The 27,513-nt window shown below is 40.8% G+C and overlaps 1 protein-coding gene across 4 annotated transcripts; it reads right to left on the reverse strand.

Annotated features, from left to right (window-relative positions):
- Window positions 1–2,043: 2,043 nt before the first annotated feature.
- On the reverse strand, window positions 2,044–27,002 carry LOC131252728 (guanylyl cyclase 1). Of its 4 annotated transcripts, none has more exons than XM_058253401.1 (11): window positions 26,802–26,994; window positions 22,557–22,581; window positions 22,249–22,483; window positions 21,975–22,099; window positions 21,309–21,420; window positions 11,615–11,689; window positions 9,913–10,001; window positions 9,269–9,330; window positions 6,740–6,812; window positions 4,463–4,538; window positions 2,612–2,807 (listed from the first exon to the last, which is right to left on the reverse strand). In XM_058253401.1, exons 3-11 carry the CDS (start codon window positions 22,378–22,380, stop codon window positions 2,754–2,756), a joined length of 798 nt encoding a protein of 265 aa, XP_058109384.1. In that variant the 5' UTR covers window positions 22,381–22,483; window positions 22,557–22,581; window positions 26,802–26,994; the 3' UTR covers window positions 2,612–2,753. The 4 variants fall into 4 exon arrangements, 2 of the variants coding, with proteins under 2 accessions (XP_058109383.1, XP_058109384.1); XR_009174659.1 differs by lacking the exon at window positions 2,612–2,807 and adding an exon at window positions 7,204–7,370 and having other exon boundaries at window positions 4,478–4,538; window positions 26,802–27,002; XR_009174660.1 differs by lacking the exon at window positions 2,612–2,807 and adding an exon at window positions 7,120–7,370 and having other exon boundaries at window positions 4,497–4,538; window positions 26,802–27,002.
- Window positions 27,003–27,513: the final 511 nt, after the last annotated feature.

Consider the following 27,513-nt stretch of genomic DNA (forward strand, 5'->3'; position numbering starts at 1 on the left):
TCATTGGCCCATGTATGGCTGAGAAGGTTCCCACGCTGAACAATTGATGGTACCCAATAAATATTTAAAAAAAAAAAAAAAAAAAAAAAAAAAACCAAAGAAGAAGAAGAGATTCCGTAAATGGTCCTAACTACGACTAGTGTATTTTGGGTATGGCCCAGTCCATGGTGGGACCCACCTGTTAAACAGTACGGATCTTATACACGCGTGTCACGTGATTACAGGTTCCACGCAGCTTGCTTCTCGTCGGCGTGAAATTGGAATGGAAAGCCGATTCGCGCGATTGGGAAAACTTGAACTAGTCGCGCGATGATTGGCTAAGCACCCACACATAAGGGGGCACTTCGGGAATATAGGAAATTCAAGAATGGGCCCAGATGGGTACTTGACCAATCACCGCTTGGTGATGTTCTCCTAGTCCCGCGGTCCACCTCATCTTGTGGTACCGTGTCATCTTTCCTTCCACTAGGCCATATATGTAGAAAATCAGTGCCATTAAAACGGTAGGACCCACTATTAAGAGGAATATTCTAAAAGTACAGCTGTTTAACTCACTAGGTGGGCCAAACCGAATGTTGAGTTGGACCGACGTCTGTTCACTGATTCCAACATTGTGGCCCATGTAATGAACGAAATGGATTGATTTTTGTCCCAGGTGATCTTCATGGTGCTTCCTACCTTTTTCATGGCACTGATGTCGTGGAACGTTGGTGGGGAAGATGACAGTGATTTTTTTTCTTGTTTGGCCCGGCCCCTTAAGGTAAGCCTTTTAAACATACGCTTACAAAACAATGTATTTTCAGCCGTCAATCATGGCTATAAGAATCCATCGAGTCCTGTGGAGGCTTGTCCGAGTTGACTCGAACTTGGTTGGACTTGATCCAGTTCCACAACATGAGTCGCTTAGATGATTCACCTCCGAGCAAGTACTGACTCGACAGACGAACGACTCGGTCTGACTCGCCGAGTCTTTTAACCTTGCGGTTTAGCTAAATGGGCTCAGCCAGTCTGGGGTGGTCCGTTATGTGTTGGGCTTGAAAATTAGACCCAGACACAGCCCACCGGCTGAAATTTTACCTCATGAGACTCATGACAGCTATAAATGGACTAAGTGCAGGTTTGGTTAATAGAGATGTCATCATATCTACATCAAGGCCCAGGCTGTGGTGGGCCCCACATTGATGGGCCAATCAGGCCTATTGATAGCCCTTATTATGTGTGTATATATTTCCTTATTCACTGTTGTCTTCTTTGTCAAGATAAGGTCTGCATGAAAAGAATGTGACAGTATCAAAACGTGCAAAGATTGGACGGCTAGGATTTCCAATCTGGAAGACTTCTTTTCATATATCCAACATCCATGGTTGCACATCAGTTCAACAGTCTGGATCGCCTACATGGTTCCATTTGTGCTGACTGGGAACATCAGCACCCTACAACTCTGAAAAATAGATATTACATTCTAGCAACAGTAGCTATGCTTTGAGAACTGATCACCTACAATGCAGTCCCATGTAAATGATGGAAAAACCATGAAGATCACCTGCCCTGAGAATGATGCTGATATACTCATTAGGTGGGCCAAACCTACGTGATGAATCAGACCAACGCCACCCGTTTGATTTTGACCATGTGGCCGCTGGATGGGTCCCATCTAAGGGAGGCACTACAAAAGTGACACCTTGGCAGGAAAGATAGGGTTGCATGCTAAGTTAGCATACAACCAGCTGTAGGTGATCAAATGAAGGGTTATAAAGGATTCAGAAAGAGAAGAAAGACAATATTACAATGCCATTTCATTTTGCAATAGTTATGGCCTTGTGACTAAGGCAAAGTCGAGGCGATTAGCCTGACTCGAGCAAGTCCCAACTCAACTCAGGGCCGGAGTCTTTTAACCACATAGCCGTGGTCAGGCAAGTCAGGCCAAACCTTTTTAAAATATATTGTAACCCCACGTATTCTAAAAATGAAGTCTTGTTTAGATAGCAAATGAAAATTCAAAATTTATCAAATGACAGATGCCTTGAATCTTGCACAAAAGAATTAAAACTACAGATAAGTGCAACAATTACTTCATAAAATCCAGTAGTTTTCTTTACAACCTAAACAATAGAAAACATCAAATTACAAGAAAATATTGCTTTCCTGCATCCATACAATCCCCCAGGAGATTGAGAAAGTCTGCTCATATTTTCCAAACTGCACATTCTCCCAATTTCATTTAAATTCATAGCCTATTCAGTATTTTCTCAAATAAATGTTACAACATTAACTCCAACAAGCCCATGATATGCAAAGAAAAGCAAATAATATTTCAATATATGAAAGCCCAAATAAATTGCAAAAAATAAATTACAACCCAAATGGACCCCACAAACCATCAATGTAGACTGATTGTATTGAGATCAGGAGATCACTATATGATCCTACAGTATGTACAGTGGGGGTTCAGTGATCCAGACAGTTTCTGTTGGGCCTCGAAACCAGTGGATCATGCCCAAAATCTCTGGTATTTAAATCCTAGCTGCAGATCTTGGGCCCCTTTTTTAATCCAATGTCGACAGTTGCTGTACTTCTCTGCTTCAACATCTATTTGCTGACCACAACAGAAAGATTAGGACCGTCTGAGGAGATTCTTACAGATGGTCCACCCAAGGTGGGTCCCGACAGACTGTCTAGATTTCTGAACCATGGGCTCCACTTGTCCAAACTGAAACACTGTGTATACAATGCATATCATCAGGTTGAGAATCTTATAATTCCTCACACTGAGAGCTTGTTTCCACCCCTTTACTTTCCAATGAGACCTGCACAGACAAATCCACCAAGACATTGAATGAGATCATTGATATGGCCTGCTTATAGAAGAAGTCAGATTTCAGCAACCCAAGATCCCCCACGCTTCCATGAAAGTTTAACTTCAGTTTCAGTGAACAGGAAAATACAAGCACATGAAAGCAGCAAGAAAAATAATACAGAAAACCATGAAACTCATCAACACATTAAAGATGGTATATGAAAACATATTCAAGCAATGCACCGCACTACCTAAAGTCATCAATGATCCTGAGTCTTCTTTATGGTACAACCTTTGCAAAGATTCAGTGGCAACACGATCTATCCAAGTTATTCCATATTGAGGACAGATGAATCTTATCATAGACTGCAGGAATGCTACTTGTGGATGCCCATCGGCCAACTCATGGTGTTAGTTCACCCACATGTGCCAACATGGCACAGGTGTGAGAGATTGGGTACAGTGGGCCACGTGCCAAAAAGAGTGGATGGTTGGAAAAAGATAACCTACTTTTTGACATTCGTCCACATCTGACTAGGCGTCTTTGCATGTGTGCATGTGCACACAGAGGGGGGCCATGCATATGGCATTTGAAGATGGTTCCCTGCGGGTATCACACCTCCACTTTTCAGTTATGTACTTTGCAACTAGCATCCCTAACAACCAACAGCAGAGCTTCCTCCTGCACAACCAATCTGCAGAGGAAGAGCAACAAAACCCTGCATGCGGTTCTTCTCAAGAGAGTTCACTCTCATCATGGTTTTAAAACTCAGATGAGTCCCAAGTGACTTTTCTGAGTTGACTCAGACTCAGACCAGATCTGGTCCGGTACCACAACTCACATAGACGATTCACCCCTGACTTAGACGAGTCGGGCTGATTCACCCCCAACAAGGGTGAGTCCCAACTTGACTCGAGATCAAACAAGTCAGTCTGAATAGTCTTTAACCATGCTCTCAATACCTCTTGGGTACCATTTGTTGGAGCTCATTGGTTATCCGTGTGAAAGGGATAACTGTCCCCTTTTCACTGCATTTGGGGGTGGCCCAAAAGCATTATTATATACAACGGCAGCTTGATTTGTGCCCCTCAGATTAATAGGGAGAAAAGAGGGGATTCTTATCCCACCCAATTTAGGGGGATCAAATCATGTGTGGCCAAAAAACAAGGGGCTGCCGTCTTATTTTTATTTGATTCCAGCAAACAGATGATAGATTTCCTTTTGACATTTTCTATCAAGTACCATCACGGGTTCAAAATTCCCTGGGTCATGCTCATTGATTGTTTGTTTTACTCACTGCAAAGCAAGGGTTAAAAATTGGTTTCAGTGTAAACCAGGTCATATCACCCCATATCAGGCCGATACAGCCATATTGTTTATTGACAACATCAGTTTGTAACAAGCGATTCATACCAGTTTCCAACAATACCTTAAACCCTGCTGCAAATAGCATGGTTGGGTATGCTGAATGAAAATGGTATTGGATACACATCGCCCCACACGCATTTTGCAGATGTGGAACCATTTGGAGCATCCTGCCAAATGGAAATGGCAAGATGCTCTAAATGCTCCCATTTGCTAGTTTTTCAGATACACCCAAACTATAGCCTAGAAATTTTGATGCAATGCCACGAGCTATAAAAGTCAATGAAGTGTATAATTACCAAAAGAATATCCTCATCTGTACCAAAGGATTTTCGGGCTTCTTCCAGGCACTCCAAGGATACTCTCTCACATTTCCTACAAAATCATCCCATGTTTATGTATTTAGCACTACTTAAATGGATAAGCAACGAATATGAAACCAAGAAAGGGAAGGACCAAAATGCCAAGTAGACCACACATTTCTACAAATGAAGACGATAGGACAACGCCAAAATAATTTGATAGGAGGGTTCAAATGAAAAGATGAAGAACAGCTTGTCATTTTGGATAGATTGCAGAAAAACAAAGAGAAACAAGAAAGAAAAAAAAAAAAAAACAAGGAGCCAAAATCAAGGATACAACACAGGACCCCGATATCGGCAAACAATACTTAAGATATGCAATCAGAAGATTTGCTAAACACAGTCATTCAGCATAAAATGCATCATGAAACTGGGCTGAGCTTGGCCCAAGTTAGCCTGCTTTGGGTTGGACCTGAGTTGCATCTGTCCAAAAGCAGACCCAGTGCATGAGCCAAATTTCTTAGCCTGTGTGCTAGGAGGGGCTGGGCTGGGATGAGCTCAGGTCTTTAGCTCATTGACTGGATCTGTACATGCTTTGGACCGGTCCAGCCTGGCCCAGTGATGCAGGACAATTAACCACTTGCTCTAAAAGCTCGAACTGTTAGAGCATGGCGAATTAATCCTTTTATCTCATAGCCCAGGCCCATATGGCATAGGTTAGGACCTCGGCCGAACCCCCCTCGTGGGCCCCAAATCACATGGGTGCTGCCTCACATGGGCCGCCCACCCCAAGTGTGTCCCCGCATCCCACAGGCTACCCCACTTGAGCCCGGTGTGAAATGCGCATTAATCACCCCCGGTGAGAAGTCTCGAACACGAGACCTCCCCCGTGGGCCCCAAATCACATGGGTCACCCACCCCAAGTGTGTCCTCGCATCCCACGGGCTATCCCACTCGAGCCCGGTGTAAAAATGCTCCTGCATTGATCACCCCCGATGAGGAGTCTCGAACACAAGACCTCCCGCTCTGATACCAATTTGATACAGGACAATTAACCACTTGCTCTAAAAGCTCGAACTGTTAAAGTATGGCGAATTAATCCATTTATCTCATAGCCCAAGCCCCACATCTCATGGGTTAGGACCTCGGCTGAACCCCCCTCGTGGGCCCCAAATCACATGAGTACCGCTTCACACGGGCCGCCCACCCCGAGTGTGTCCCCGCATCCCACAGGCTACCCCACTCGAGCCCGGTGTGAAATGCGCATTAATCACCTCCGTTGAGGAATCTCGAATACGAGACCTCTCCTGTGAGCCTCGCCTACCCCAAGTGTGCCCTTGCATCCCACAGAAGACCCCACTCGAGCTCGGTGTGAAAATGCTCCTACATTAATCACCCCCGGTGAGGAGTCTCGAACACGAGACCTCCCGCTCTGATACCAATTTGATGCAAAACAATTAACCACTTGCTCTAAAAGCTCAAACTGTTAGAGCATGGCGAATTAATCTCTTTATCTCATAGCCTGGGCCCCACATCTCATGAGTTCGGACCTCGGCCGAATCCCCCCTGTGGGCCCCAAATCACATCGGTACCGCCTCACACGAGCCACCTGAATCATACGAGTGAGGCCCGCCTCTCACGAGCCACCCGCCTCACACGGGCTGCCCACCTCGTGTGTGTCCCTGCATCCCACAGGTTGCCCCACTCGAGCCCAGTGTGAAAATGCCCCTGCATTAACCCTTGGGATGTGGGGCCTGGGCTATAAGATAAAGGAATTAATTCGCCATACTCTAATAGTTCAAGCTTTTAGAGCAAGTGGTTAAATATCTTGCATCAAATTGGAATTAATGCAGGGGCATTTTCACACCGAGCTCGAGTGGGGTAGCCTGTGGGATGCAGAGACACATTCTAGGTGGGCGGCCCGTGTGAGGCGGTACCTATGTGATTTGGAGCCCACGAGGGGGGTTCGGCCGAGGTCCTTACCCATGTGATGTGGGTCTGGGCTATGAGAAAAATTGATTAATTCGCCATGCACTAACAGTTCAAGCTTTTAGAGCAAGTGGTTAATTGTCCTGCATCACCCAGTTGACTGAGGTCTGACTCCAGTATGTTTATGAGAAACTAGAAACTAATCTACTGTGGATATTGATGGCATTTCACATGCATAACAACCGAAAAGCATTATGCTTTCACACTACAGTGATCAATTAGGTAGATGCTTGTCCTCTTTTAATAATCTGGAAATTGACAGCAAGATGAGATGGGTTATCATACCTACAGCTGGCTGGATCTCTTATTTCAAATTCATCCACATCAGCATCGTAACCACATATCACAACATAGTGACCTAAAAGAAAGAAGTAGGCTAGTTAAATAAAATTTTAGCTGATCAATAGAATCGAACATAAAATCAACACCATACCAAAAAAAAAAAACCATTTACATCTGATAGAACATAGATAGGATCGGAAACGATTAACCTCTGTTCATGAGGTTATATGTAATTTTGTAAGGTTAGAAGTCAGGAGAGCTAATTGTTATAATTTTTTATGAATATTTGATTTTAATTAAAGAAATCAAATTACTTGAAGGGGATAAAGATGCCCCAATATACAGTGACAACCTCAGAATAACTTAAATAGAGTATCAGCTACCAGGTTGGCTTCTCTAAGGGAAAGGGTCAAATAGAAATATTGAAATCCTCCAGCAAATCAAAAATGTCCGAGGTGAAAGACAACCTCCATGCTTGTCTCCTTTTAGTCATGTTAAGCAAATCACCACTTGCAATGAGTTGGCCAGACTGCTGAAGGTGGCCTTGAGCCCCAACAAGCTCTTTCTCCTGCTTCATTAGCATCCATAATATGCAATCCACCTGAGAAATCAATTCTGACCTCCCCTCGAGGGCCTGTTTGGATTCAAGAAACAAAAAAAATGGAGGAAACAGTTTCCAAAGAAACACTTTCCAGGCAACTGTGGGAAAGGAAAGCTGATTCCCCTTATTCTTTCTCAACAAGATCTTCCTGAAAAATTTTCCTCTATTTCCCTATTGTTTGCCAAAACAGAATTTTCAACAAAAAATTCGCTTGAAGATGGAAGGTGGCACAGATGGATTGTGGCAAATGTGTCACACTGTTGCATGGGCACATTTGCACGTGGGAGCTTGAAGATGAACGGTGGCACATGTAGGGCACTTGAAGATGGACGTTGGCACATGGCATAATGGCTCATGTGGTGCATAAGGTGCACTTGAAGATGACAATTGTGTACTAGCAAATGTAGCACATCGGCACATGTGCGGTGCTTTGAGATGGATGGTGGCAGATGTTGCATATGTGGCACAACTTGGCATGTGGAGCCAAGGTATTCCATAACAGCAACAGTGCGGGCTATGACAACCGTTACGGATTTTTAACAAAAAATAAAATAAAAACTATTTCAGCCCTGTAACAAACTGTTATGGGTCAATTTTTCAGTAACGATTATTAACAGTTACCACCATTACCATTTCATAACGGCAGTTACATGAACATTTTAGAATACCTTGCGTGGGCCGCTTGAAGATGGATGGTGGCAAATGTAGCATATTGGCACGGTTTCCCTCTATTTCCTTCAAGTTTGAGAAATTACGTGTCTTAGGAATGGAAGCCAAAATGACTCGATCTTGGAAAATTTGGAATTGGAATCCTTTTCAATTCAAACAGCTTGCAAATGTGGACCCCATAGCTCCATGTCACTAGATGTCTCATCATTTTCCCACAAAGAGGCACATCATTATATTGGATTTTGTTCTTATTTCAACTCCAAAGACACCAATGGGAATCACAAGCCTCTTTCCCACCAAAAAGCCATAGACCTAGTGATCTGTGCACCCCAAGTTTCAAGCCCCCTCAGAAACCAAAGGATTTCGAATCCTTTCCGGTTACAACTACACAAATGGACCCTTATGACAATCCCAAACAAGTCAAAGATCTACTATTTATATTTAGTATTACTATTGTGCTAAAAGACTCGGGAAATAATACAAGAAAACAGAACAACAGACACAGCAACCTGACATGAGAATATTCATATCATTAACAACCTGACTTCTTAGTCATAAATTAAATGGTCAATTAGTTTCCATGTTCATGGAGTAATGAATGCATGGGACCCAAATGTCAGAGTATTTCCAAAAAAAAAGGAGGCAAGCTAAGTGATGCCCTTCTTTTCGAGTGCAGAACTCTTGTGCCACATCAGATGGGGAGGATTGAAAAGTGCTTATAAAGCATTCTATTCCATGAAAGTGTTATGCCTGTACACATGCACAAGGCCAACCCGGGGGGAAAACCGGCTAGAATTGGGGTGGTTTACTAACGTGAGACGTGCCTACCGGATCTCCCTCCCTCCCCCTGTTTACAGTTAACAAAACTCTATTCCTTATTCTCTCTCTGAAATCTCCTTTTTCTTCTTTCTAGGCATGCGAAGGTGTGTCAGTGATATTGGTGTTGGATTTTTGGCAGTTTGTGCATATTGTTGAAGCCATATGTTGGGCAATTTGTATCCTATGGATAGCATGCTGTGAGCTTACTGCACTGGCGAATTCTACCAAGGGATGCAAACTATCTCAACGAGAGAGACTGAGTCCACGCCTCGTTCCACCAAGAAATCAGATTCGCCGTTGATTGTGTTATTGCATTTGCAGTTGTCTGAACAGGTATGGCATTCCATATTCTTCAATTTATTATTGTTTACATATTTCCCGTATCATTGTTTTTAACTCCAAATGCAAAATATTTCTAATAAAACAAAAGCACCGCATCTTACCAGTATAACCTGAAGTTCCTCCATAACATCCTGAGATGCAAATACCCTCCAGCCAAGACCGACTGCATTGATGAATTTTTTACATGAGTTACAAGCACTGGAATTTCTACAAGAGAAACTATAAGTTCTAATAATGACAGTAAAGAAATACAAGCATAACTTTTCAACACAATGTCTTCAAGAGCTTTGCTAAGCACAAATGCATGTGCAATAAAGCTCATGTACATGCCGCACGTGCCAGCCTGGCACATATGTACAAGATCCAATCCATCCATGGGGTTGGTCTGACCTCCCACATGTTTTCCCAAAATAAATCTAGGCCACTTGGTATGTGAGCCCCAATATTGGAAATAGCTGTATGGTTCAAAAAACTTCAGCCAAGTTTTTCAAAGCTATACATTTGTTTTGAAACCTATGGCCCAACTGACCAGCAAATCAACCTGATTCCTGGGCTACATCATGAATATAGTGGGTCTTTTGTGATGGATGGATTGGATCCCAGACCTATCGTGCCATGCTGGCACATATGTGGCATGTACATGAGCTTTATTGCATACGCATGTGTGAAGCAACCTCCGCATTCAATGCTGCCAGTAAAAGAAGTTTGATATTATTGCTTATTATTACCGGAAATAAAAACATACCTTAACTTGTACTTGTCAACCAGAGCAACAGCAATATATCTCCCAGACAGTATCAGGACGGAAATTTCTTCACTGCTGATGGACCTGCACTGTAAAACAGGGAAATTCATTAACCTATCACCAAAGTCCAACACAAAATCTAATTAACGGCATTGAAATCATTTAAATAATGCCGCCAGAACAAAATTTCAGATTCCTGTTACTATGTTAACTTAAAATAAATAAATTCCAAGAGATATTAACTTTTAAGATGAATTGCCTTTTATGGCAGTGCTGTTTATACACAGCTGGCTGCAATTGCATGCTTCCTGCTTTAACCTGCCTGATCATGCCCCCCTCTATTCTTTACCAAGGAAAATTTAATCCTGATATAATCTGAAACATGCATCGCAGCAGCACTGTCAAACTGGGCCACCCATGCTTCAAGAAAAGACCATTAATCAGATACCATCATCCTAAAATTGAGAAAGCATAGGCGGAGGCTAAGAATTTATAATTAGCGGTCACAACAAAATCTCTGAAAATAATCACAGAATCACCCATCATCCATTAAATGTGTTCAGGTCCAAACATCAGTTAGCAGTCCCTCCCTCCCTCAACCTGAATCAGATTCTTGATTTTTAAGAGGAAGTCAGCTTCCAGATATCCGTCCATTGTGTTCACAGTATCATGCAGCATTTTTTTTTCTCGGGAAAGTAAGCAGATATTTTATTACTCATCCAATACGAGCCAAAGCCGAATTACAATCAACATACCCAGAGGCCAAAGAAAAACAAAGAGACAAACCAATGCCCCATTTCAAGCTACAGAACAAAGAAGAGAAAAGGGGACAGGATTCACGCCCTGGCAACAGTTAAGGAAAGCAAGAAGTTCCCTCGCATTTAAGCATTGGATAGGATGATTATTAAAGGGAACATCTTTAAGCTTGGACAACTCTTTCCTTTGCTGATGGGAGAGGATTTTTTCTACTGACAAGCGGAACTTAGAGAGAAAATTGACCTTGTGAGCATGGCTTGCATACAAACTGCCCAAGGTGCATTGGAGGGATCTTGAATAGAAAGGATAGTACATCAGCCATGCATTGCCAATAAGATGTAGTCGATGCCGTCTTCAAGCAGTTTAGATAGGCCAGCCTGAAAGGCCAAGAGGAAGCTGTAGAAGGCATTTGCAGGGTCAAAGGTTCAGCTCTTTGAAGAGGGATTATAGGGTCCTGATGCACGTGAAGACGTGAATAGCATCCTGATGCATCCAATCCATACAAGTGGGGTCTATGGTTTATTGATCCAGGCGGTTGAAAAAAATGACCTACCTAGTGGATTGAATGACATTGAAAGATCATAACCATCATCTTCGCCCATTTTTCCAGACTGTTACAGCATATTTCCTTACTCATCCATTTGTGGGCCACTGAACAACGGGTTAGGGTCTTCCAAACTTGGAAAATGCAGCATAAAAGGATCTACGACAATGATGTTAAACATCAAACAAAATAATGTTGCCAATGGCATGAAGAACAGACAAAAAGTATACCTCTACAAAGTTATCACCCACAGCATAATTTCAGCAATTGAATGACCAAAACTAGAATCTTGTCTCTGCCTCCGCTTCCAAGATGGTTTGGCTCAATAACAGACTATTTTACCACATCACATTTGCTAGATAAACCAACAGCATTCAAGTAAGCTGGATGAATGTCACATACCTCTATGTTAATTCCAGCTTCTAGTGCCTTCTGAAACAGTCCATCCACTCGTCCTAAGTCATTTGGCAATTGCTCCTGGATATGTTGCAAACAATAAGCCCTAAAAGTAAATCATGGATCAACATCATAAAGGTGAGAAGAATATAGGAGCCTTGACTTGAGGCGCTGCACAGTATGCTCAGGTTTCCGGTTCTCACAAATGGGGCGCATGGTTTAGTAAGCCAAACCATTGGTCTGTTGCTCCCACCGTGTATGGCCATGCCTCAACGATCAAGTTGATTGGAGAATATTGGCCTCTTAGCTTGGGAGTTTCTGTTGGGGAACTGCGGAAGCAAACCCCGAATTCAGATCACACAACAATAAGCAAATGAAAACAAAGCATGCACAAGCACACATGATTTTTACGTGGAAAACCCCTCGCGGGAAAAAACCATGGCACAAAGCAACCACGATCACTATAAAAACGAAAAGTACAAGAGATGGATGCACTTACAATCAGAAAACCATCATTTTCTCCTCTCCAAACCCTAGAAACATTTAAGCCCTGATTGGAATAGCCTAATCCCACAATTACACCCATATAAATAGCATAACACCTGGAATAGGAAACCAATCACGCAATTACGCAAAATTGCGTGCGTCGTCAATCTAGCCATCGATCGATCGACATCGATTGAGTAGTCATCGATCAATCAAGCACCACATGTTCGATCGCTCAAACATGCTCAAAAGTGTCCAGAGAGTTTACAAGTATTTTCCGAATCCTATCAATTGATCGACCTGACAGTTCGATCGATCGAGACTGTCCAAAACTATCTAGAGACCAATCTGTATAATTCGGAGCTCACTTAATCTATCGACCATGATGTTCGATCAATCGAGACCATGTTCCATGTACAGATTGAAGACATTAGACAACAATCTCCAATATGGCTTCAATCATCATAAATCATTGCTCCAAGCCCCGTCTTTAATCGCCTCCATCATAGCGTCACCATCATCATCACTTTTCATGCACACTCCGTCTTCATCAACCTTTCTCTAGACCCAGAGAAGTCAAACAGAATCAAAACTTTTCTGTGAGACCCACCTTAATAAGCATGCACGCCGGGTTTACGCTCATATAAATCTTCTCAAGAGTAACACCACCTTCCTCAAGAATCAGTCGAATAAAATGATGACAAACATTAATATGTTTAGTTCTATAATTGTAAACAAAATTCTTCGCTGAATTGATCGTGCTTTCGCTATCACAATTAACTGGCACGACCTCCTACTAAAGCTCAAGCTCGTTCAACATTCCTCTCAACCAAACGCCTACTTTGAATGCCTCCTTCACTGTCATATATTCAGCTTTAGTTGTGGAAAGAGCAACCACAGACTGAACTTCGACATCCAACTGATCGTTTACCCGCTAATACAAACGAGTAATCGAAAGTCAACCTTTCTATTATCCACATTCCCCGTATAATCTGAATCCACATAACCTATAAGCTTTTCCTCTAATTTCTGAAATGTCAAGACGTAGTCCGTTGTACCTCATAGATAATGAAGTAGCCATTTCACTGCCTACAAATGTTGTTTATCAGAGTTTAACATATATATGCTCACAACAACAACTGCATGTGAAATATCCAATCTCGTATAGACCATTACATATATTAAACTGTCAACTGCGCTTGAATAGGGCACATAAGACATATCCCACTTTTCTTCATCTGTAATAGGACATTGCTCTCAAGAAAGTCGAAAGTAAGCAGCATGGGGTGTGCTAATTAGCTTAGCCGTGTCCATCTTAAACTTCATCAATACTTTCTCAAGGTATTCTACTTGAGCTAACTGTAACCCGCTACTCTCCCTATTTATGTATATGTCTATGCCGACAATCCTCTTTACAGCCCCCAGATCTTTCATTTCGAATGTCCCCAATAATTGAGTCTTCAATGGGTTGATTTCAAACATATTATGGCTAGCGATAAGCATGTCATTAACATATAATACCAGTAAAATGAATTTTCCATCACTCAAAGTCTTAAATTAGACACAATGATAATATTCACTTCTGGTAAACCACTAACTCACCATGAAAGTATCAAACTTCTTGTACCATTGCTCAGGCAACTGTTTTATACTGTACAACAACCTTCTTAACCGGCAAACCTTATTCTCTGCCCCTTGAATTTCTAACCCATATGGTTGCTTGATGTAGATCTGCTCTTCTAATTCCTCATGTAGGAAAACAGTTTTTACATCCATCTGTTCCAGTTCAAGGTTGTATTGGGCAACCAGCACCAACACAAATCTGATAGATACCTTCTTAACAATCGGCGCGAATATCTTACTTAAGTCGACGCCTTCTTTCTGAGTATACTCATTCACAACCAATCTTGCCTTATACCTATTTTGTTTCTTCTTGTAAATCCACTTAGACATGTAATGTTCGAGTCATCTCTGTACTCGTTGGTGATATGCAATCTTTCGGTGGATTTCTCCTCACAGGTGGTTGCTCCACCTGCTCTTATACTTCTTGTTGCGGCTTAGCTTCATCCCGTGTTTTACCCTTGTCAATTTCAACATCGATCACTATTAATTTTTCCGGTTCCTTGTTTTATTCCTTAACAAACAAAGAATCTTCATCAAACCTGACGTCACGACTAATCGTGATTTTCCTTGTGATCCGGCCATACAACATGTACCCCTTCACACCATCACCATAGCTTACATAGGTGCACTTTTTCGCCCTTTGGTCTAGCTTATCTCTCTCAACTAATGGTACATGAGATTAAGCGTCACAACCAAATACTCGCAACCATGAATAATCTACATCATGACCACTCCACACTTCCTTTGGAATTTTACAACCAATCGACATAGATGGAGACCAATTCACTAGGTAACAAGTCGTGTTAACAACCTCAGTCCATAGCTCATTGCCTAACGCAGCGTTGCTCAACATACTTCGTACTCCCTCCAAGAGAGTTTGATTCATCTATTCCGCCACACCGTTTTACTCCAATGTGTGCCTGACTGTTATGTCGTACGATCCCTTCATCTTTACAAAACTATTTAAATTCATTTGATGTGAATTCTCCGTCGTTGTCTGCCCATAACACTTTCAATTTTCGCCTTAACTGTTTGTCTACCATTGCCTTCCACACTTTAAAGGTGGCGAAAAAGCCTGATTTATATTTCATGAAGTATACTCACACCTTTCTAAAGTAGTCATGTATGAACGATACAAAGAACGATGACCCCCTCCAAAAACTACAAGCGACGGCCCCTATACATCAAAATGTACATAATCAAGCACCCCTTTACTAACATGTTTTCCCGACTTAAAAGATAACTCTAATTATTTACCATATATACAGTGCTCACATATATTTGAATTAATACTTTTAAAAGCAAGGATTAACAATCGATCAGAAAGTACCTTCATACCCCACTCTCTCATGTAGCCTAGATGTTCATGCTACAAATACGCCGGTGTAGACTCCACTACAGACACTACAGCTTCACCCGATAGGGTATTCCCAAACCCAAGTGCATCGAGAGCTCCCAGGGATATAAGATTCTTCCTCAACTCAGGAACGTGTCTAACATATGTTAGGATGCATTCTGTTCCATCAAACATTTTAATGCGCACTATTCTGATTCCAACAACTTTAGAGGTAATGTCATTGCCCATAAACACTTGTCCACCATCGCACTTACTGTAACCGGTGAACCAATCTTGCAGAAAAGTCATGTGGTATGAGGCCCCCGAATCCAAAATTCACTCATCGATGAAATAGCTGGATTTAGATGAGATCAAGACGTCATCACCATCCACCTCTTCGCTAGATTCTATCGTGTTGGCCTCCTTAGGCGCTTCATCTGCTTTTTTTCCCCTTTCGAGCTTTAGGATTTCAACAATCTACATATACCCCTATCTCCCACAGTTCCAGCACTTCATCTTCCTCTTGCCCTTAGGCTTGGATCGTGATCGCGAGTTTGCATTCTCCAGCTCAGAATTCCTTCCCTTAGCTACCAATGCATCCAACCATGCGTTGTTATCCTTCTTTTTCAATACCTTCGACTGAAGGGCTGAGATGACAATCTCGACATCAATGGTCTCTCTATCGTGGCACATGGTGTCTATAATGCTATCGTAAGACTCTGGAAGAGAGTTCCATAGAATTAAGACCTGGTCTTCCTCGTCAATCTTCACTTCCACACTCGTTAATTTGCAAAGTATCTAATTAAATGTGTCGATATGATCATTAAGATCCGACCCTTCCACTATCTTCAAATTATAGAATTGCTTTTTAGATATAGACGATTCAACGACAATTTCATAATATACAAGCTAACTTTTTCGCAAGTCAGGTAATTTGATCAAGAACATTGTAAAGGTCGTCATCTGCCAAACATAGTTAGATCGAGGTTTTTGCCCTCTCATCCAATTCTTCCAACTCTTCATCGTTCATATACACAGGACGCTTCCCTACACCAAGGAGTGCATGTAGCAACCATTGTTGAACTAGAATGCCTCTCATCTTCACCTTCCATAGTCCGAAGTTGTTTTTCCAAGTAAACTTCTCTGTTTCATACTTCACATTTGATACATTAATTGCCATGTTTCATATCCAAACTCGAATTCCAACATATAGCTCTGATAACACTTTTTGGGGAACCGAGGAAGCAAACCCCAAATTCAAATCATACGACAATAAGCAAACGCAAACGAATAGGAAACTAATCACACAATTATGTAAAATTGTGCACGTCATCGATCTAACCATCGATTGAGCAATCCTCGATCACTCGAACACCACATGTTCGATCACTCGAACATGCTCAAAAGTGTCCAGAGAGTTTACAACTATTTTCTGAATTATGTCAATCGATCGAGATTGTCCAAAACTGTCTAGAGACCAATCTGTATAATTCGGGGCTCACTCGATCAATCAGCCATGTTGTTCAATCGATCGAGACCCTGTTCCATGTATAGATTGAAGACATCAGACAACAGTTTCTTCAGCTAATGTGGACTGTTATTCTTGAGTATGGTCCATACTTGGTGTTATTAGCACCGTGAATGTTGATTGTTGATGTATCTCTCTAAAATGTCTATTTTCAGGCCTTCTAAAGTTGTTTCTCTCTTGAATGTCTATTTTCATGCCTCAATTTGAAAGTTAAAGATCACCCCATCGAGAAGATATTGGAGACATTGTCCATCCACAGTGAGACACAGCAGACAAATGGTCTAGATTATCAAACCAGTTCCAACATGCCAAAATCGAAACCTGATTATATTGTGCAAAGCCTCACATCAAGAATCCTATAATTCCTACAAAATGAACTGAAAAGGCATGAGATATAATAACACATATGGCATTCAAGTATGTAAGAAATGAATCTAACAATCAAGTTAGAAGGTATAGCATGCACAACAACCCTCATTTTCAAGTAACAAGGTCATTTTTGTAACTGTCTTCAAAAAGGAATTCAGGACTTAGACAATAAAGGAATTCTCTTCATAGTGATAAGCAACTCATAGGGGATGAGATATTCATACTATATCGTTAATTGCATGAATGATATACTCTCTTTTTATTTAAATGAAAGAATTGTATTAAAGAAACCGTTAGCAAAAGCTAGGCAGGAAAAGTAACAACAAAAGCACCGATGGACAGGCAGAACAAAACAAAACAAAAAAACAAAAAACAAAAAACAACAACAGCTTTACAACTCAGTCCAATCAGACAACAAATGATTAATCCCCAACACCACCGCTATAACATTCCAAAATGCTGCATGATATAAGGTTGTTTGTGCAGGCCAAGCTATTTGCAGTCAACTGCAGGTACAAAAGAGCTCTAGAGATGAATGTTAGAGAACTGACACAGGCAAATGCTGTATTACAGGTATACCCAATACCGTGTAAAACCTGGAATGCAAGATATTGGGTATGACCACAAGTAGGATCTTTATTGATCTGGAAAGGAAGTCTAGGGTTCTAGAAATCAACATGTACATATTTTCTTCTTCTTCTGAAATGAAATGCAGGGAAAAGGGGAAAATATGGAGAAAATGGTGGAATTTTTCAGTGAAACTTCAGGACATGCCTAAATACACATATTTATATATTCAGGACATGGCAAGATCTAAAGTTAAAGTGGATCCACCATAGAAAACCGTTGTAGTAATCACAACCACCGTTGAAATATTTATAGGGTCCACTATGATGTATTTTTGAGATCCAACCTATTCATAAGTTAATATTGAGATAAATGAAGTGAAAATAGAAATATCAGCTTGATCAGAAACTTCAGTGGCCCATAAGAAGTTTTGAACACTGGACGTCACTGTCCCCACTGTTTTCTATGGTGGGGTCCACTTGAACTTTAGATCTATCTCATTCTTTTTCTCATGTCATAAAAAAAATCTCTCCAAATTAATGGGTGGTATAGATACAACACATGCATCATGGTTGGGTCCACATAGGGATCGATACCATGTGTTGAAAGGAATCGGATTGCGTACTGAGTTACTCAGTATGCTCTTATCGTACTAAGTAAAATCTGTTGGGCCCACTGTGAATGTATGTGGTTCATCCACGCCATCCATCCGTTTTCTTAGCTCATTTAAGTAGTTGAAACCAAATTTGAAGCACATACAAAGCTCAAAGTGGACCATAGAAAAGGAAACAGTGGGAATAATGATTTCCACCGTTGAAACCTTGCTAGGCCCCAGAGTGATGTTTATTTATCATCCAACCTGTTTATAACATTAAAAAAGGGAAAACACAAATATAAGCTTAATCCAAAACTTCAGTGGCCCTCAAGAAATTTACAATGGTAGATATTCAATTCACACTGTTTCGATGGTGTGGTCCATTTGAGCTTTTGATATGCTTCATTTTTTGGCTTAAATCATAAAATTATATGGTAATATGAATGGAAGGAATGGATAAAATATATAAATCACGGTGGACCTAACAGAGTTTACTCAGTACGGTCAATCCGCCTCCGTGTTGAAACGGGTATCACCACTCAGGCTGCATTTTGAGCTGTGCTTGTGGGCGTCTTTGGCTACAGCTTTCATCTGTAGCCAATCCAGAAATCAGCTTCCCTCCTGATTTCAACAATACGTTCTAAGTTGGGCCCACTTTTCCCTTGCCATGCTCTGTGGGCCCCACCATGAGGTATGTATTTCATCCATGCCATCCATCTATTTTTATAAATTATTTTATGATAAGAAAAAAAAAAGGATCTATATCCCATTCTCAATTGGACCACATTAAAAGAAACAGTGCTGAATGAACTTTGACCATTAAAAACTTTTTGGGGACCATAAAGATTTTGGAACAACCTGATCTTTGTTTTTTCTCTTCATCTGAGTCTTCATGAGCTAATTAACAGGTTGGATGTCAACTAAACAATACAGTGGGCCTTAGGAGGATTTAAATGGTGTATATCCAATCACTACTGTTTTCCCGTGGTGTGGTCCACCTGAGACTTAGATCTACCTCATTTTTTGAGGAAAGCTCTAAAATAATATTTAAAAATTAATGAACAGCGTGGATACAACAGATGCATCATGGTGGAGCCTATATAGCACCTGACTGCACCAAAGTCCAAGCCGTGGTGGGTGGTGAGATTCCAACGGTGAAAGTGAAGCAACCGCTTGCATCGTCAAAGCCCACCTGTGGGTCCACCATGATTTATGTAATTTATCCACTCCGTCCATCTATTTTAACAGATAATTTTAGGTCTTGAGCCTAAAAATTAAATTTATCGAAACCTCAAGTGGACCACACCATAGGAAACAGTAAGAATTGAACATTTACCGTTGAAAACATCTTGGGGGCCACAGAAGTTTTGGATCAAACTTCTATTTGTTTTTTCCCTTCATCCATGTCAGTGTGATCTTATGAACAGGTTGGATGAGAAATAAACATCACCGTGGGCCCTAGAAAATTTTTAACGGTGGATGTCATTCTTCAAACTGTTTTCAATGGTGTGGTCCACTTGATCTTTTGGTACCCTTAAGTTTTTGTCTCAACCCCTAAAATAATATAGAAAAACGGATGGACCGCATGGATGGACCAGATGCATTCTCGGTGGGCCCAACTGAGTGTGCTCAGTACGATAAAAGCGTACAGAGTAACCCGGTACGCAATCCTATTCACCCCGCGGCCCTCCCGATCCCCAATTTGGGAAAAAAACCTCAAATCCCTCTCCCATTTTGAAATTTTCAAAAATTCCTTCCTTCCCACCGATTTCTCCGAGGTTTTCGACCGCAAATCTCTCTTCCTCATCACAAATTTTTAAAAAAAACCTCTATTTTCGAAGAAATCTCGGCCCGCAAGCGGCTTCCGCAGCTTGCAGAGGATTCTTCGACGGGAAAAAAAGAATTTTTTGGGGTTATATCTTACCAGAAATGCCGATCTGCACTCGACAGCAGCTGAATCCGCGTCTTCCTCCAAATCCAGGCGAAAAAACAGGTATTTCTTTTTCTTTTTTTTTTGTGATTTTCTCGCCGACAACCCCCCCTTTTATCGATAAAAGTGGGTTGTTGGATACAGTTCCCACCCGTGGTTGGTGGGAACAGCGATATATCGGACGTATTTTGAAAATACCGATAATATCGGCGAGATTTCGGCGAAATCTGGAAACGAAACGAAATTTTGGGGTTTCGGTGTCGCTGCACTGGTGACACCGAAATTATCGGCGATATTTCGATAATATCGGCGACAATTTGTACACTGGGTACGACCACAAGTAGGATCTTTATTGATCTGGAAAGGAAGTCTAGGGTTCTAGAAATCAACATGTACATATTTTCTTCTTCTTCTGAAATAGGGTTAATGCACATGCATTCAAATTGCAAAGAAAAAATATCAACTAACCGCCCAAAAGTTAAAAAATTAATCACCACTTAAACGCCCTTACACAGCCATGAGAGGGTGGATGTGGGGAGCCATGCGTGTGAGAAGTATGCCTCTAATAGTGGCATGACTCCAGAAGATCTAGAACTGATGGAACTTCATTTCTAAGGACCTGTTTGGGTGCCACTTAAAAATGAGTTCATCTCATCTTATTTATAATTGTAATTATGTATTAGAGATCATCACCAAGATTCATAATAAGAGTTGTGGCAAAAGTTTCACACCGGCTACCAACATGACGTAAACCCCCTCCTTTCTCTACATTTGGGACCGGCAATCAGAGCTTTTTTATTTTTGTAGCGATTTTTTTTTTTTTTTTGAAGGATATTTTTGTAGGGATTAAATATAACAAAAAATTTATGTAAGCTATGATCTCCAATACGTAACCAATGATAACTAAAATGAAATGAACTCAATAAGTGGCAACCAAACGTGCTGTAAATATTCAGTTTATTCCATAGATGCTGTTTTGACGGGTGCCCTTGCCGATTTTTATCAATAATCTGGGTTCTTCTTAATCTTGTAAGTAGTTTTATACCTAATTTTCAGTCCCAGCCTCTCAAATGTAATAAATGTGTTGTCATATAGATCGATTCTACTCTACATAATTACTGTATAAAGCGCAAAACTTTTACAGTTAAAAAGTACCTGGCGATACGTCCTTCCTATGATAATATCGGGTTTCCATTGAACAGTTACAGAAAGAAAAGGATTGTAACTACAAATCATTTGTTTCCCAGAACATGAGTAAGAACTCACCTTGTAAAAAGTCTCCACAGAAAATTTTGGATTTGCTCCTAAAGTCACCGTGAGGAAAGAAAAACTGACAGAAAATTTATGCAACAAATATGCCAGATCAACCGTCCAAATGCTGCAATATGGGAAAAAAAGAAGAAGGAAAGACACATAAATATATTAAAAATATTTCATATTGACTCATTTGAGAATAAAAGCATGATATCTTTTCCGTTGGACTACATGCATCAATAAGTAAAAGAAAACATGTAAACACATTCAACGTTGAGATTGACAGCCAGTATTGCTATCCAAAGAGGGGTTACATATTTATACCTTTTCTCCAACACAAGAGTCAACCATGCTAATTCATGATTCTCAAAAGGGCATAAAGTTTTTTTAATGTGATCCTACTGGGTATGTTTTGATTTCGGAAAGAATTATGTATCATGGTGGCAAATTTTCAACAAGAAACAATTGTAGATTTTATTTACTAGGGTACTAAATCTGAAAATAACATGACCCTATTCACCACCTGTACCATTGCTGCGATGAAAATAAGAAGTCATCTCTCTTGATCAAGCATCACAGAAGACCTCTATGGTGAGAATTTTTATAGTGCATAATATCAGAATGTATGCTCCGATACTGAATTCAAATTTGTAGAGTATTAAGAAAAAACAAAATTACCTTGTCGTGCTGCAAAGCTTCCCCAAGGAGTGAATGTCACAGTGGTCGACGCCAAGAGTCCTCAAAACCATTAAAACACAGGCAAGACCGCAATCCCAGTTACGTAGCTGGTGAACATGTGGAACCTATGACAATATTGTCACAACTCAGTAGAGTAATGATGCAATTACGATTTACAGGTGATCAGAGGACAGATACACAATTGAATGACAGAGGTTTAAAGAATACATCATACTGAAAATTCAATGAGAAAAGATGTCTCGAAAGGACCTACTTTGACAAAGTGAGAGCGGGGCAGAATGGTGTCACATGATCCAGCCAAACGAGAACGATTTCCAACTGGCAATCCGATATTTTCTTCATTCATTTTTAGCAACTTGTTGGTGAGGGAGTTAACAGCCCACATCAGTGCCAAAGTAAACTAACAAAAATTATAACTTGGGCATACTGCCATCTAAGATGTAAGCACAGTTAGATGCATCAGACACAGTGCTTTCTTTCCATAGTTTCTTTCCATAGTACTCTCTGCTCTCACATGCTGCAGTTAGACGAATCAGACAGGGTGCTTTCTTTCCATCTTACTATCTGCTGTCACACGCTGCAGTTTCTGATACACAAGTGATAAGAAGGAAAAAAGGAAAGAAGATCATACACTGAGTTGGAAAATATAACCTTTCTGACAGCGTATAAGCCCATCAATTGATTACAAATAATGAGACAAGAAAAATTGGAAAGGAAAGCGTAGAAAGTAAATAAATGTTCTCTTAATCAAGCCATGGCTCACCAACATCATCTGATTGGACAACAAATTTTCAAAGATGAGATTTTTGGCATCGAACCCCTAGCGTTAAGGAGTTCCCCCCAGTTCCAGCCCGCGATTACGAATTCGATTTGTAATTAAGGGCTGACATATACACTATCCTACCAGCCTGCAATTCCTTGATAGAGGAATTGAATAAGGGCTGACCATATTCCCTAGGTAAGCCAAGATAAGTCAAGTCAAGATCTAGGACTTTTGTTTTAGGCATGGAGGTCGCTGAAAGGCTATTTCTCTTTAATCAAACCTTTAGACACTCATAGGCCCTCTGTAAGGTAAACACAACCAGATCTAAAGTTTTTAAAATGAAGTACTTCGAATCTGATAAATCAGGAAGAAAGAGAGTGGAGGCAGAGTCATATTTGTAACCAAAAAGGAAGAAGAAGAAAAAGAAGTCCATGCCAACCAAATATCTAACGAAATTAGATACATTTCAATTCAAGCATTTGTAAAATTCTGCCCCATTCAGACAGTTTGAGTTTTATCTAAAATGAAGTCTCCATGCAGTAAAGCACAACGCATTTTTCTGCATGGTTTGTGCTTCGATCTTTAGGGGGCTAGCGAGTTCGGATAGGAATAATTCTGTGATCCCCCACCTGATGTACAGTATGTTCAGGTTTTTTATTGGCATAGAATCCCTTCATCCTTGGGTAGAGGATAAAATATTAGATTCTGGTTAGACATTTGGAGTGGTAGTCGCTCTCTTGCTGAATATTTCCCCACTCTTTTTGCTCTCTCTGTTGATCCCAATGCCCTGGTCATAGATTGCTTCAGCCCTTTAGGGAGTGAAGGGTCTTGGTCTCCTCTTCTCGGGAGAAATCTCTCATATTTTGAATTTCAGGAACTTACTACGCTTTTATCTTTATTGCAAGGTGTTCCACTTCCTCTCCCATTTAAGCCGAAAGATGCCATTTTTGGTCGCTATCACCTTCGGGTTAGTTCTCTGTGATGTCCTTCTACAAGTCCTTGTTTGCATCATCTTTTTCCTCCCCTTGTCACACCAGTTCTATCTGGCTTTATGGGGTTTCGCAGAATGTGGCTGCTTTTGGCTGGCTCGCGGGAAGAAAATGAATTCTGACTATCAGCAACCTTAGGAAGTGTGGTATGCAGATTCCGAATGCATGCCCTCTGTGTCTCAAAGCTGAAGAATCGGTGGACCATCTTCTATTACACTGTTCCCCATCCAATATCTAGTGGAGCGTCCTTAGACTAGCATGGGTTCCTTAAGTTATGCCTAACTCAATAGATGATCTTCTTTCCGGGCGGCATGCGGATTCTAGTGGAGCCTTGGGTAAAAGAAAATGGAGGACGATCCTCCTAGCAGTTTTCTAGGCCATTTGGGGTAAGCACAACAATAGATGCTTCAGGAATATTTCAAGCTCAGCGGCGTAGCCCTTTCTCTGTTTGGGTGTTTTTATGTTCTCTGTTGCTTTCTCTTTCCCCTATTGCTTCGCTTTTTCTGTTTCTATTCAGTTTGTGTTCTATTGTTCTTTTTCTTTCAATAAAAATATTACCTTTATAAAAATAAAAAAATAAACAATTGGTAGCCATGGTTAATTGATTTTGATTCTAGACCATTGGTCAGATGGGTTCCACCGTGAATGGACAATGCCAAAAGTCTCCTCAATGGGACAAAAAGCCACCAATAAATAGATGCTTAAGAAGAGACACAATAATGGTCCATCCCTGATTGAAAAAAGGGCCAGAGATTGTTGAGTAGGATATTCAATCTGGGAGATTTTGGGGAATGGTCCGTCAATTATGTGTTGCATCATACCAACGATCTGGATTACTGAATCATGGGCCCAACTGTACAGACTAAAAGTATGTTGTGCTTATCCATAGGGGGGAGATCATATTATCTATTCAGATAGAGTTAATGGGTTGAAATAAGTTAGTGGAGCAAGTATAGAGATGAGAAATCTTCGCCATGAAGGCAATGACAGTTGATTTTTACCATTGGAAAGGTGGACTTCTAAGAATAAGTATTTCATTGGTTAAGTTCTTTGGTTCTCCATATCATAATTCTGGTTCAAAGCTATTATTTCCTTTGTTTTAGCTTTATGTCATCGCAAATAATTTAACTTTTGTAAGCCTCTATAGGTTAGGTGACTTCATGTGTCCTCAGTGGACATCATAATTCTGCTTTAATTGAGCAGATGAATTTTTGAACTACAAAGCACGAGAAATGATAATTCCCACCGGTGGTAACAGTGCATGTGCAATTTCGAAACAAGTAGTATCAAATCCAATATGCCCAAACAAAAGAAAGTGACTGTTTCTTATGTTGGAAGGATGAAGAGAGTTTATCAACTCTTTCTTCATAGTGAGACGGGTAGAGAAATTTCGTATGTTTTTCCTGAACTTGTTTAAACTAATTCGGTTATGTCAAGGTTAGTTGCCAACCTTTCCCCTAGCCCTGGGTGGGGTGCTGATCGCTTTGAACCTAGAAGAAGAATCCTTTTGGAGAATGCTCCCCATGAGATTCGTTGGATCATCTAGAAGGAATGCAATATAAGAATTTGTGAGAACAAGATGTCCTCCATCAATAGCCTCAAGAAGAAAATTAAATTGCTCATTATGGAGTGAGGTCGTGCTTCAAAAGAGTTCCAAGGGTGTTTCAGGAGCAGACTTCAATATATGTTGCAATGTGGTGATAGAAGATTATAGAAAGCTGCCGAAAAAAGTTGGCTTCTTAGGGGTCAATGCAAAACAATGCTCGATGGTGAATCCAAGTGAATCCTGTGTGGTATGGGTCATTAGGGATGATAGGATCGATTGAGCTTGCTTTCTCAGGGCCTTCTACAGTGGGTAATTCCAACCAAGCTGAATTAGAAGTGATTAAGACTAGTTTAATCTTGGTTAAATCATCTTTTGGATCTTTAGATTGGCTCGTAATAGAAGGAGATTCCAAGCGTGCCTTCTCCATTTTGGTGGGATCCAATACAATGTCCAGGGAAATGAAGTAGCCCTTGAGGTCAAATTTACAATTCATTCAAGTCTAATTCTAAAGTAATGTAAATTGCAATTTAGGGTGCATTTGGTTGCAACTTCAACAAAGGAGTGGTTCTGTCTAGAAGTCCTATCCTATCAACTTCTGAATTGGATACAGCCATAAGTAAAAAGACTAGCCCAACATGTGAATGCTATTTGAGGCATTGTAAAATGCTCAGGTGAAAACATTGTACACTTCCGTTTGCGCTCTCGGTTTGAATGAGTGGGGCCCACGGTTCAATGATCCAAACCGTTGATACAATAGGCTTCCCCACTGATGACCCTTTTTTGACTTTTTTTCTCAATTGAATGTATATTATATCTCTCAACCGTCTGTGTTATTGACCGCCAATTGAAAGGTCATGATTCTTCCAGTCTGGGGGAACTTTGGTGCATGGGTCATCCATAGTGGGGAACACGATATCAACAGTTAATGTGAAGTGGATAATTTTTCTATATTTCATTGAAAATGGAGAAGCTCTCTTATAGAGATGTGTACATGCCTAAATTTGGAATAAGCTAAATTGAAGATTAGCCATATAAATAATTCAAAATCTAATTATCTACCAGAGACTAGGATATAATTACAAATCAGTGATTTTAATTACAGATTGTACAATCTAATAGTTAGGATCACTACAACTTGATCACCATCGCATCAACAATTCAATCCGGCCATCACAAAATACCTCTTAGATTTAGCCGCTTTCTCTCCATCATTCTAAAATATTGCAATTCAGTTCGCCATAGCAGCCAAACACAGCACGAGTGGAATACGGATTTCCCGACAATCAGTAACGGAGCGCGCAAAGTAAAGATATTTCCATTAAAAAAAAAAAAAAAAAAGATTGTCTACAGAAATCGAAACGATTCGAGAAATTTCAGAATACGAAAGATTGGATTTTGGAGACGGAAGGAAAGATCGGAACAAACGAGGAAGTAGATCGAGATTGAAAGGATGCAAGTAGAGAGAGAGAGAGAGAGAGAGAGAGAGAGAGAGAGAGAGAGAGAGTTACCTTGGATGGAAACGAGGCGTAGACGGGAAGGATGAAATGGCGGGGAAGAAAGAAGACCCGCGAAAGGGCTGTAAAATAGAGGGGATTTCTATATTGCGCGTGGTGCGCAAGGTTCTTTAAACCGGCCGCGGATGGACAGGCGGGCGGAGGCTCCGAGAGGCCACCGTTATGTATGGATTTTATTCACACCGTCCATCCATTTTTCTATATCATTTTAGGTTATTAAACCGAAAATAATGCTGATCCAAGCTTCAAGTGGACCACACCACAAGAAGCAACGGTGCTAAGGATGTCCACCGTTGAAACCTTCCTACGGCCCCACCGTGTTGTTTATTTTCCATCCAACCTGTTGATATGGTCATATACACTTGGATGAGGTGAAAAAACAAATATAATCTTGATCCAAAACTTTTGTGGTCCACAAGAATTTTTCAACAGTAAGAATTTAATCACGAACGTGTAGTCCACTTGAGACTTAGATCTTCCTTATTTTTGCGCCCTTAATTTTAAAAAATAATATGGGAAAGTATAAAGACGGTGTGAATGAAACCCATACATCGCGTATACCCCTCGGAGGCCAGCCTGTCCCGAGTTCTGAACAGGCGGTGGTTGTGCCTAATCCGCGAACCTTTAAACCTCCCCAGAAATTATCTAGTGGGACCGTCGGTGTATTGAAACCTTACCACGCACGTATTTACATTTGTAAAACGAA

Source organism: Magnolia sinica, chromosome 8, assembly GCF_029962835.1.
Source record: "Magnolia sinica isolate HGM2019 chromosome 8, MsV1, whole genome shotgun sequence".
Classification (NCBI taxonomy): domain Eukaryota; kingdom Viridiplantae; phylum Streptophyta; class Magnoliopsida; order Magnoliales; family Magnoliaceae; genus Magnolia; species Magnolia sinica.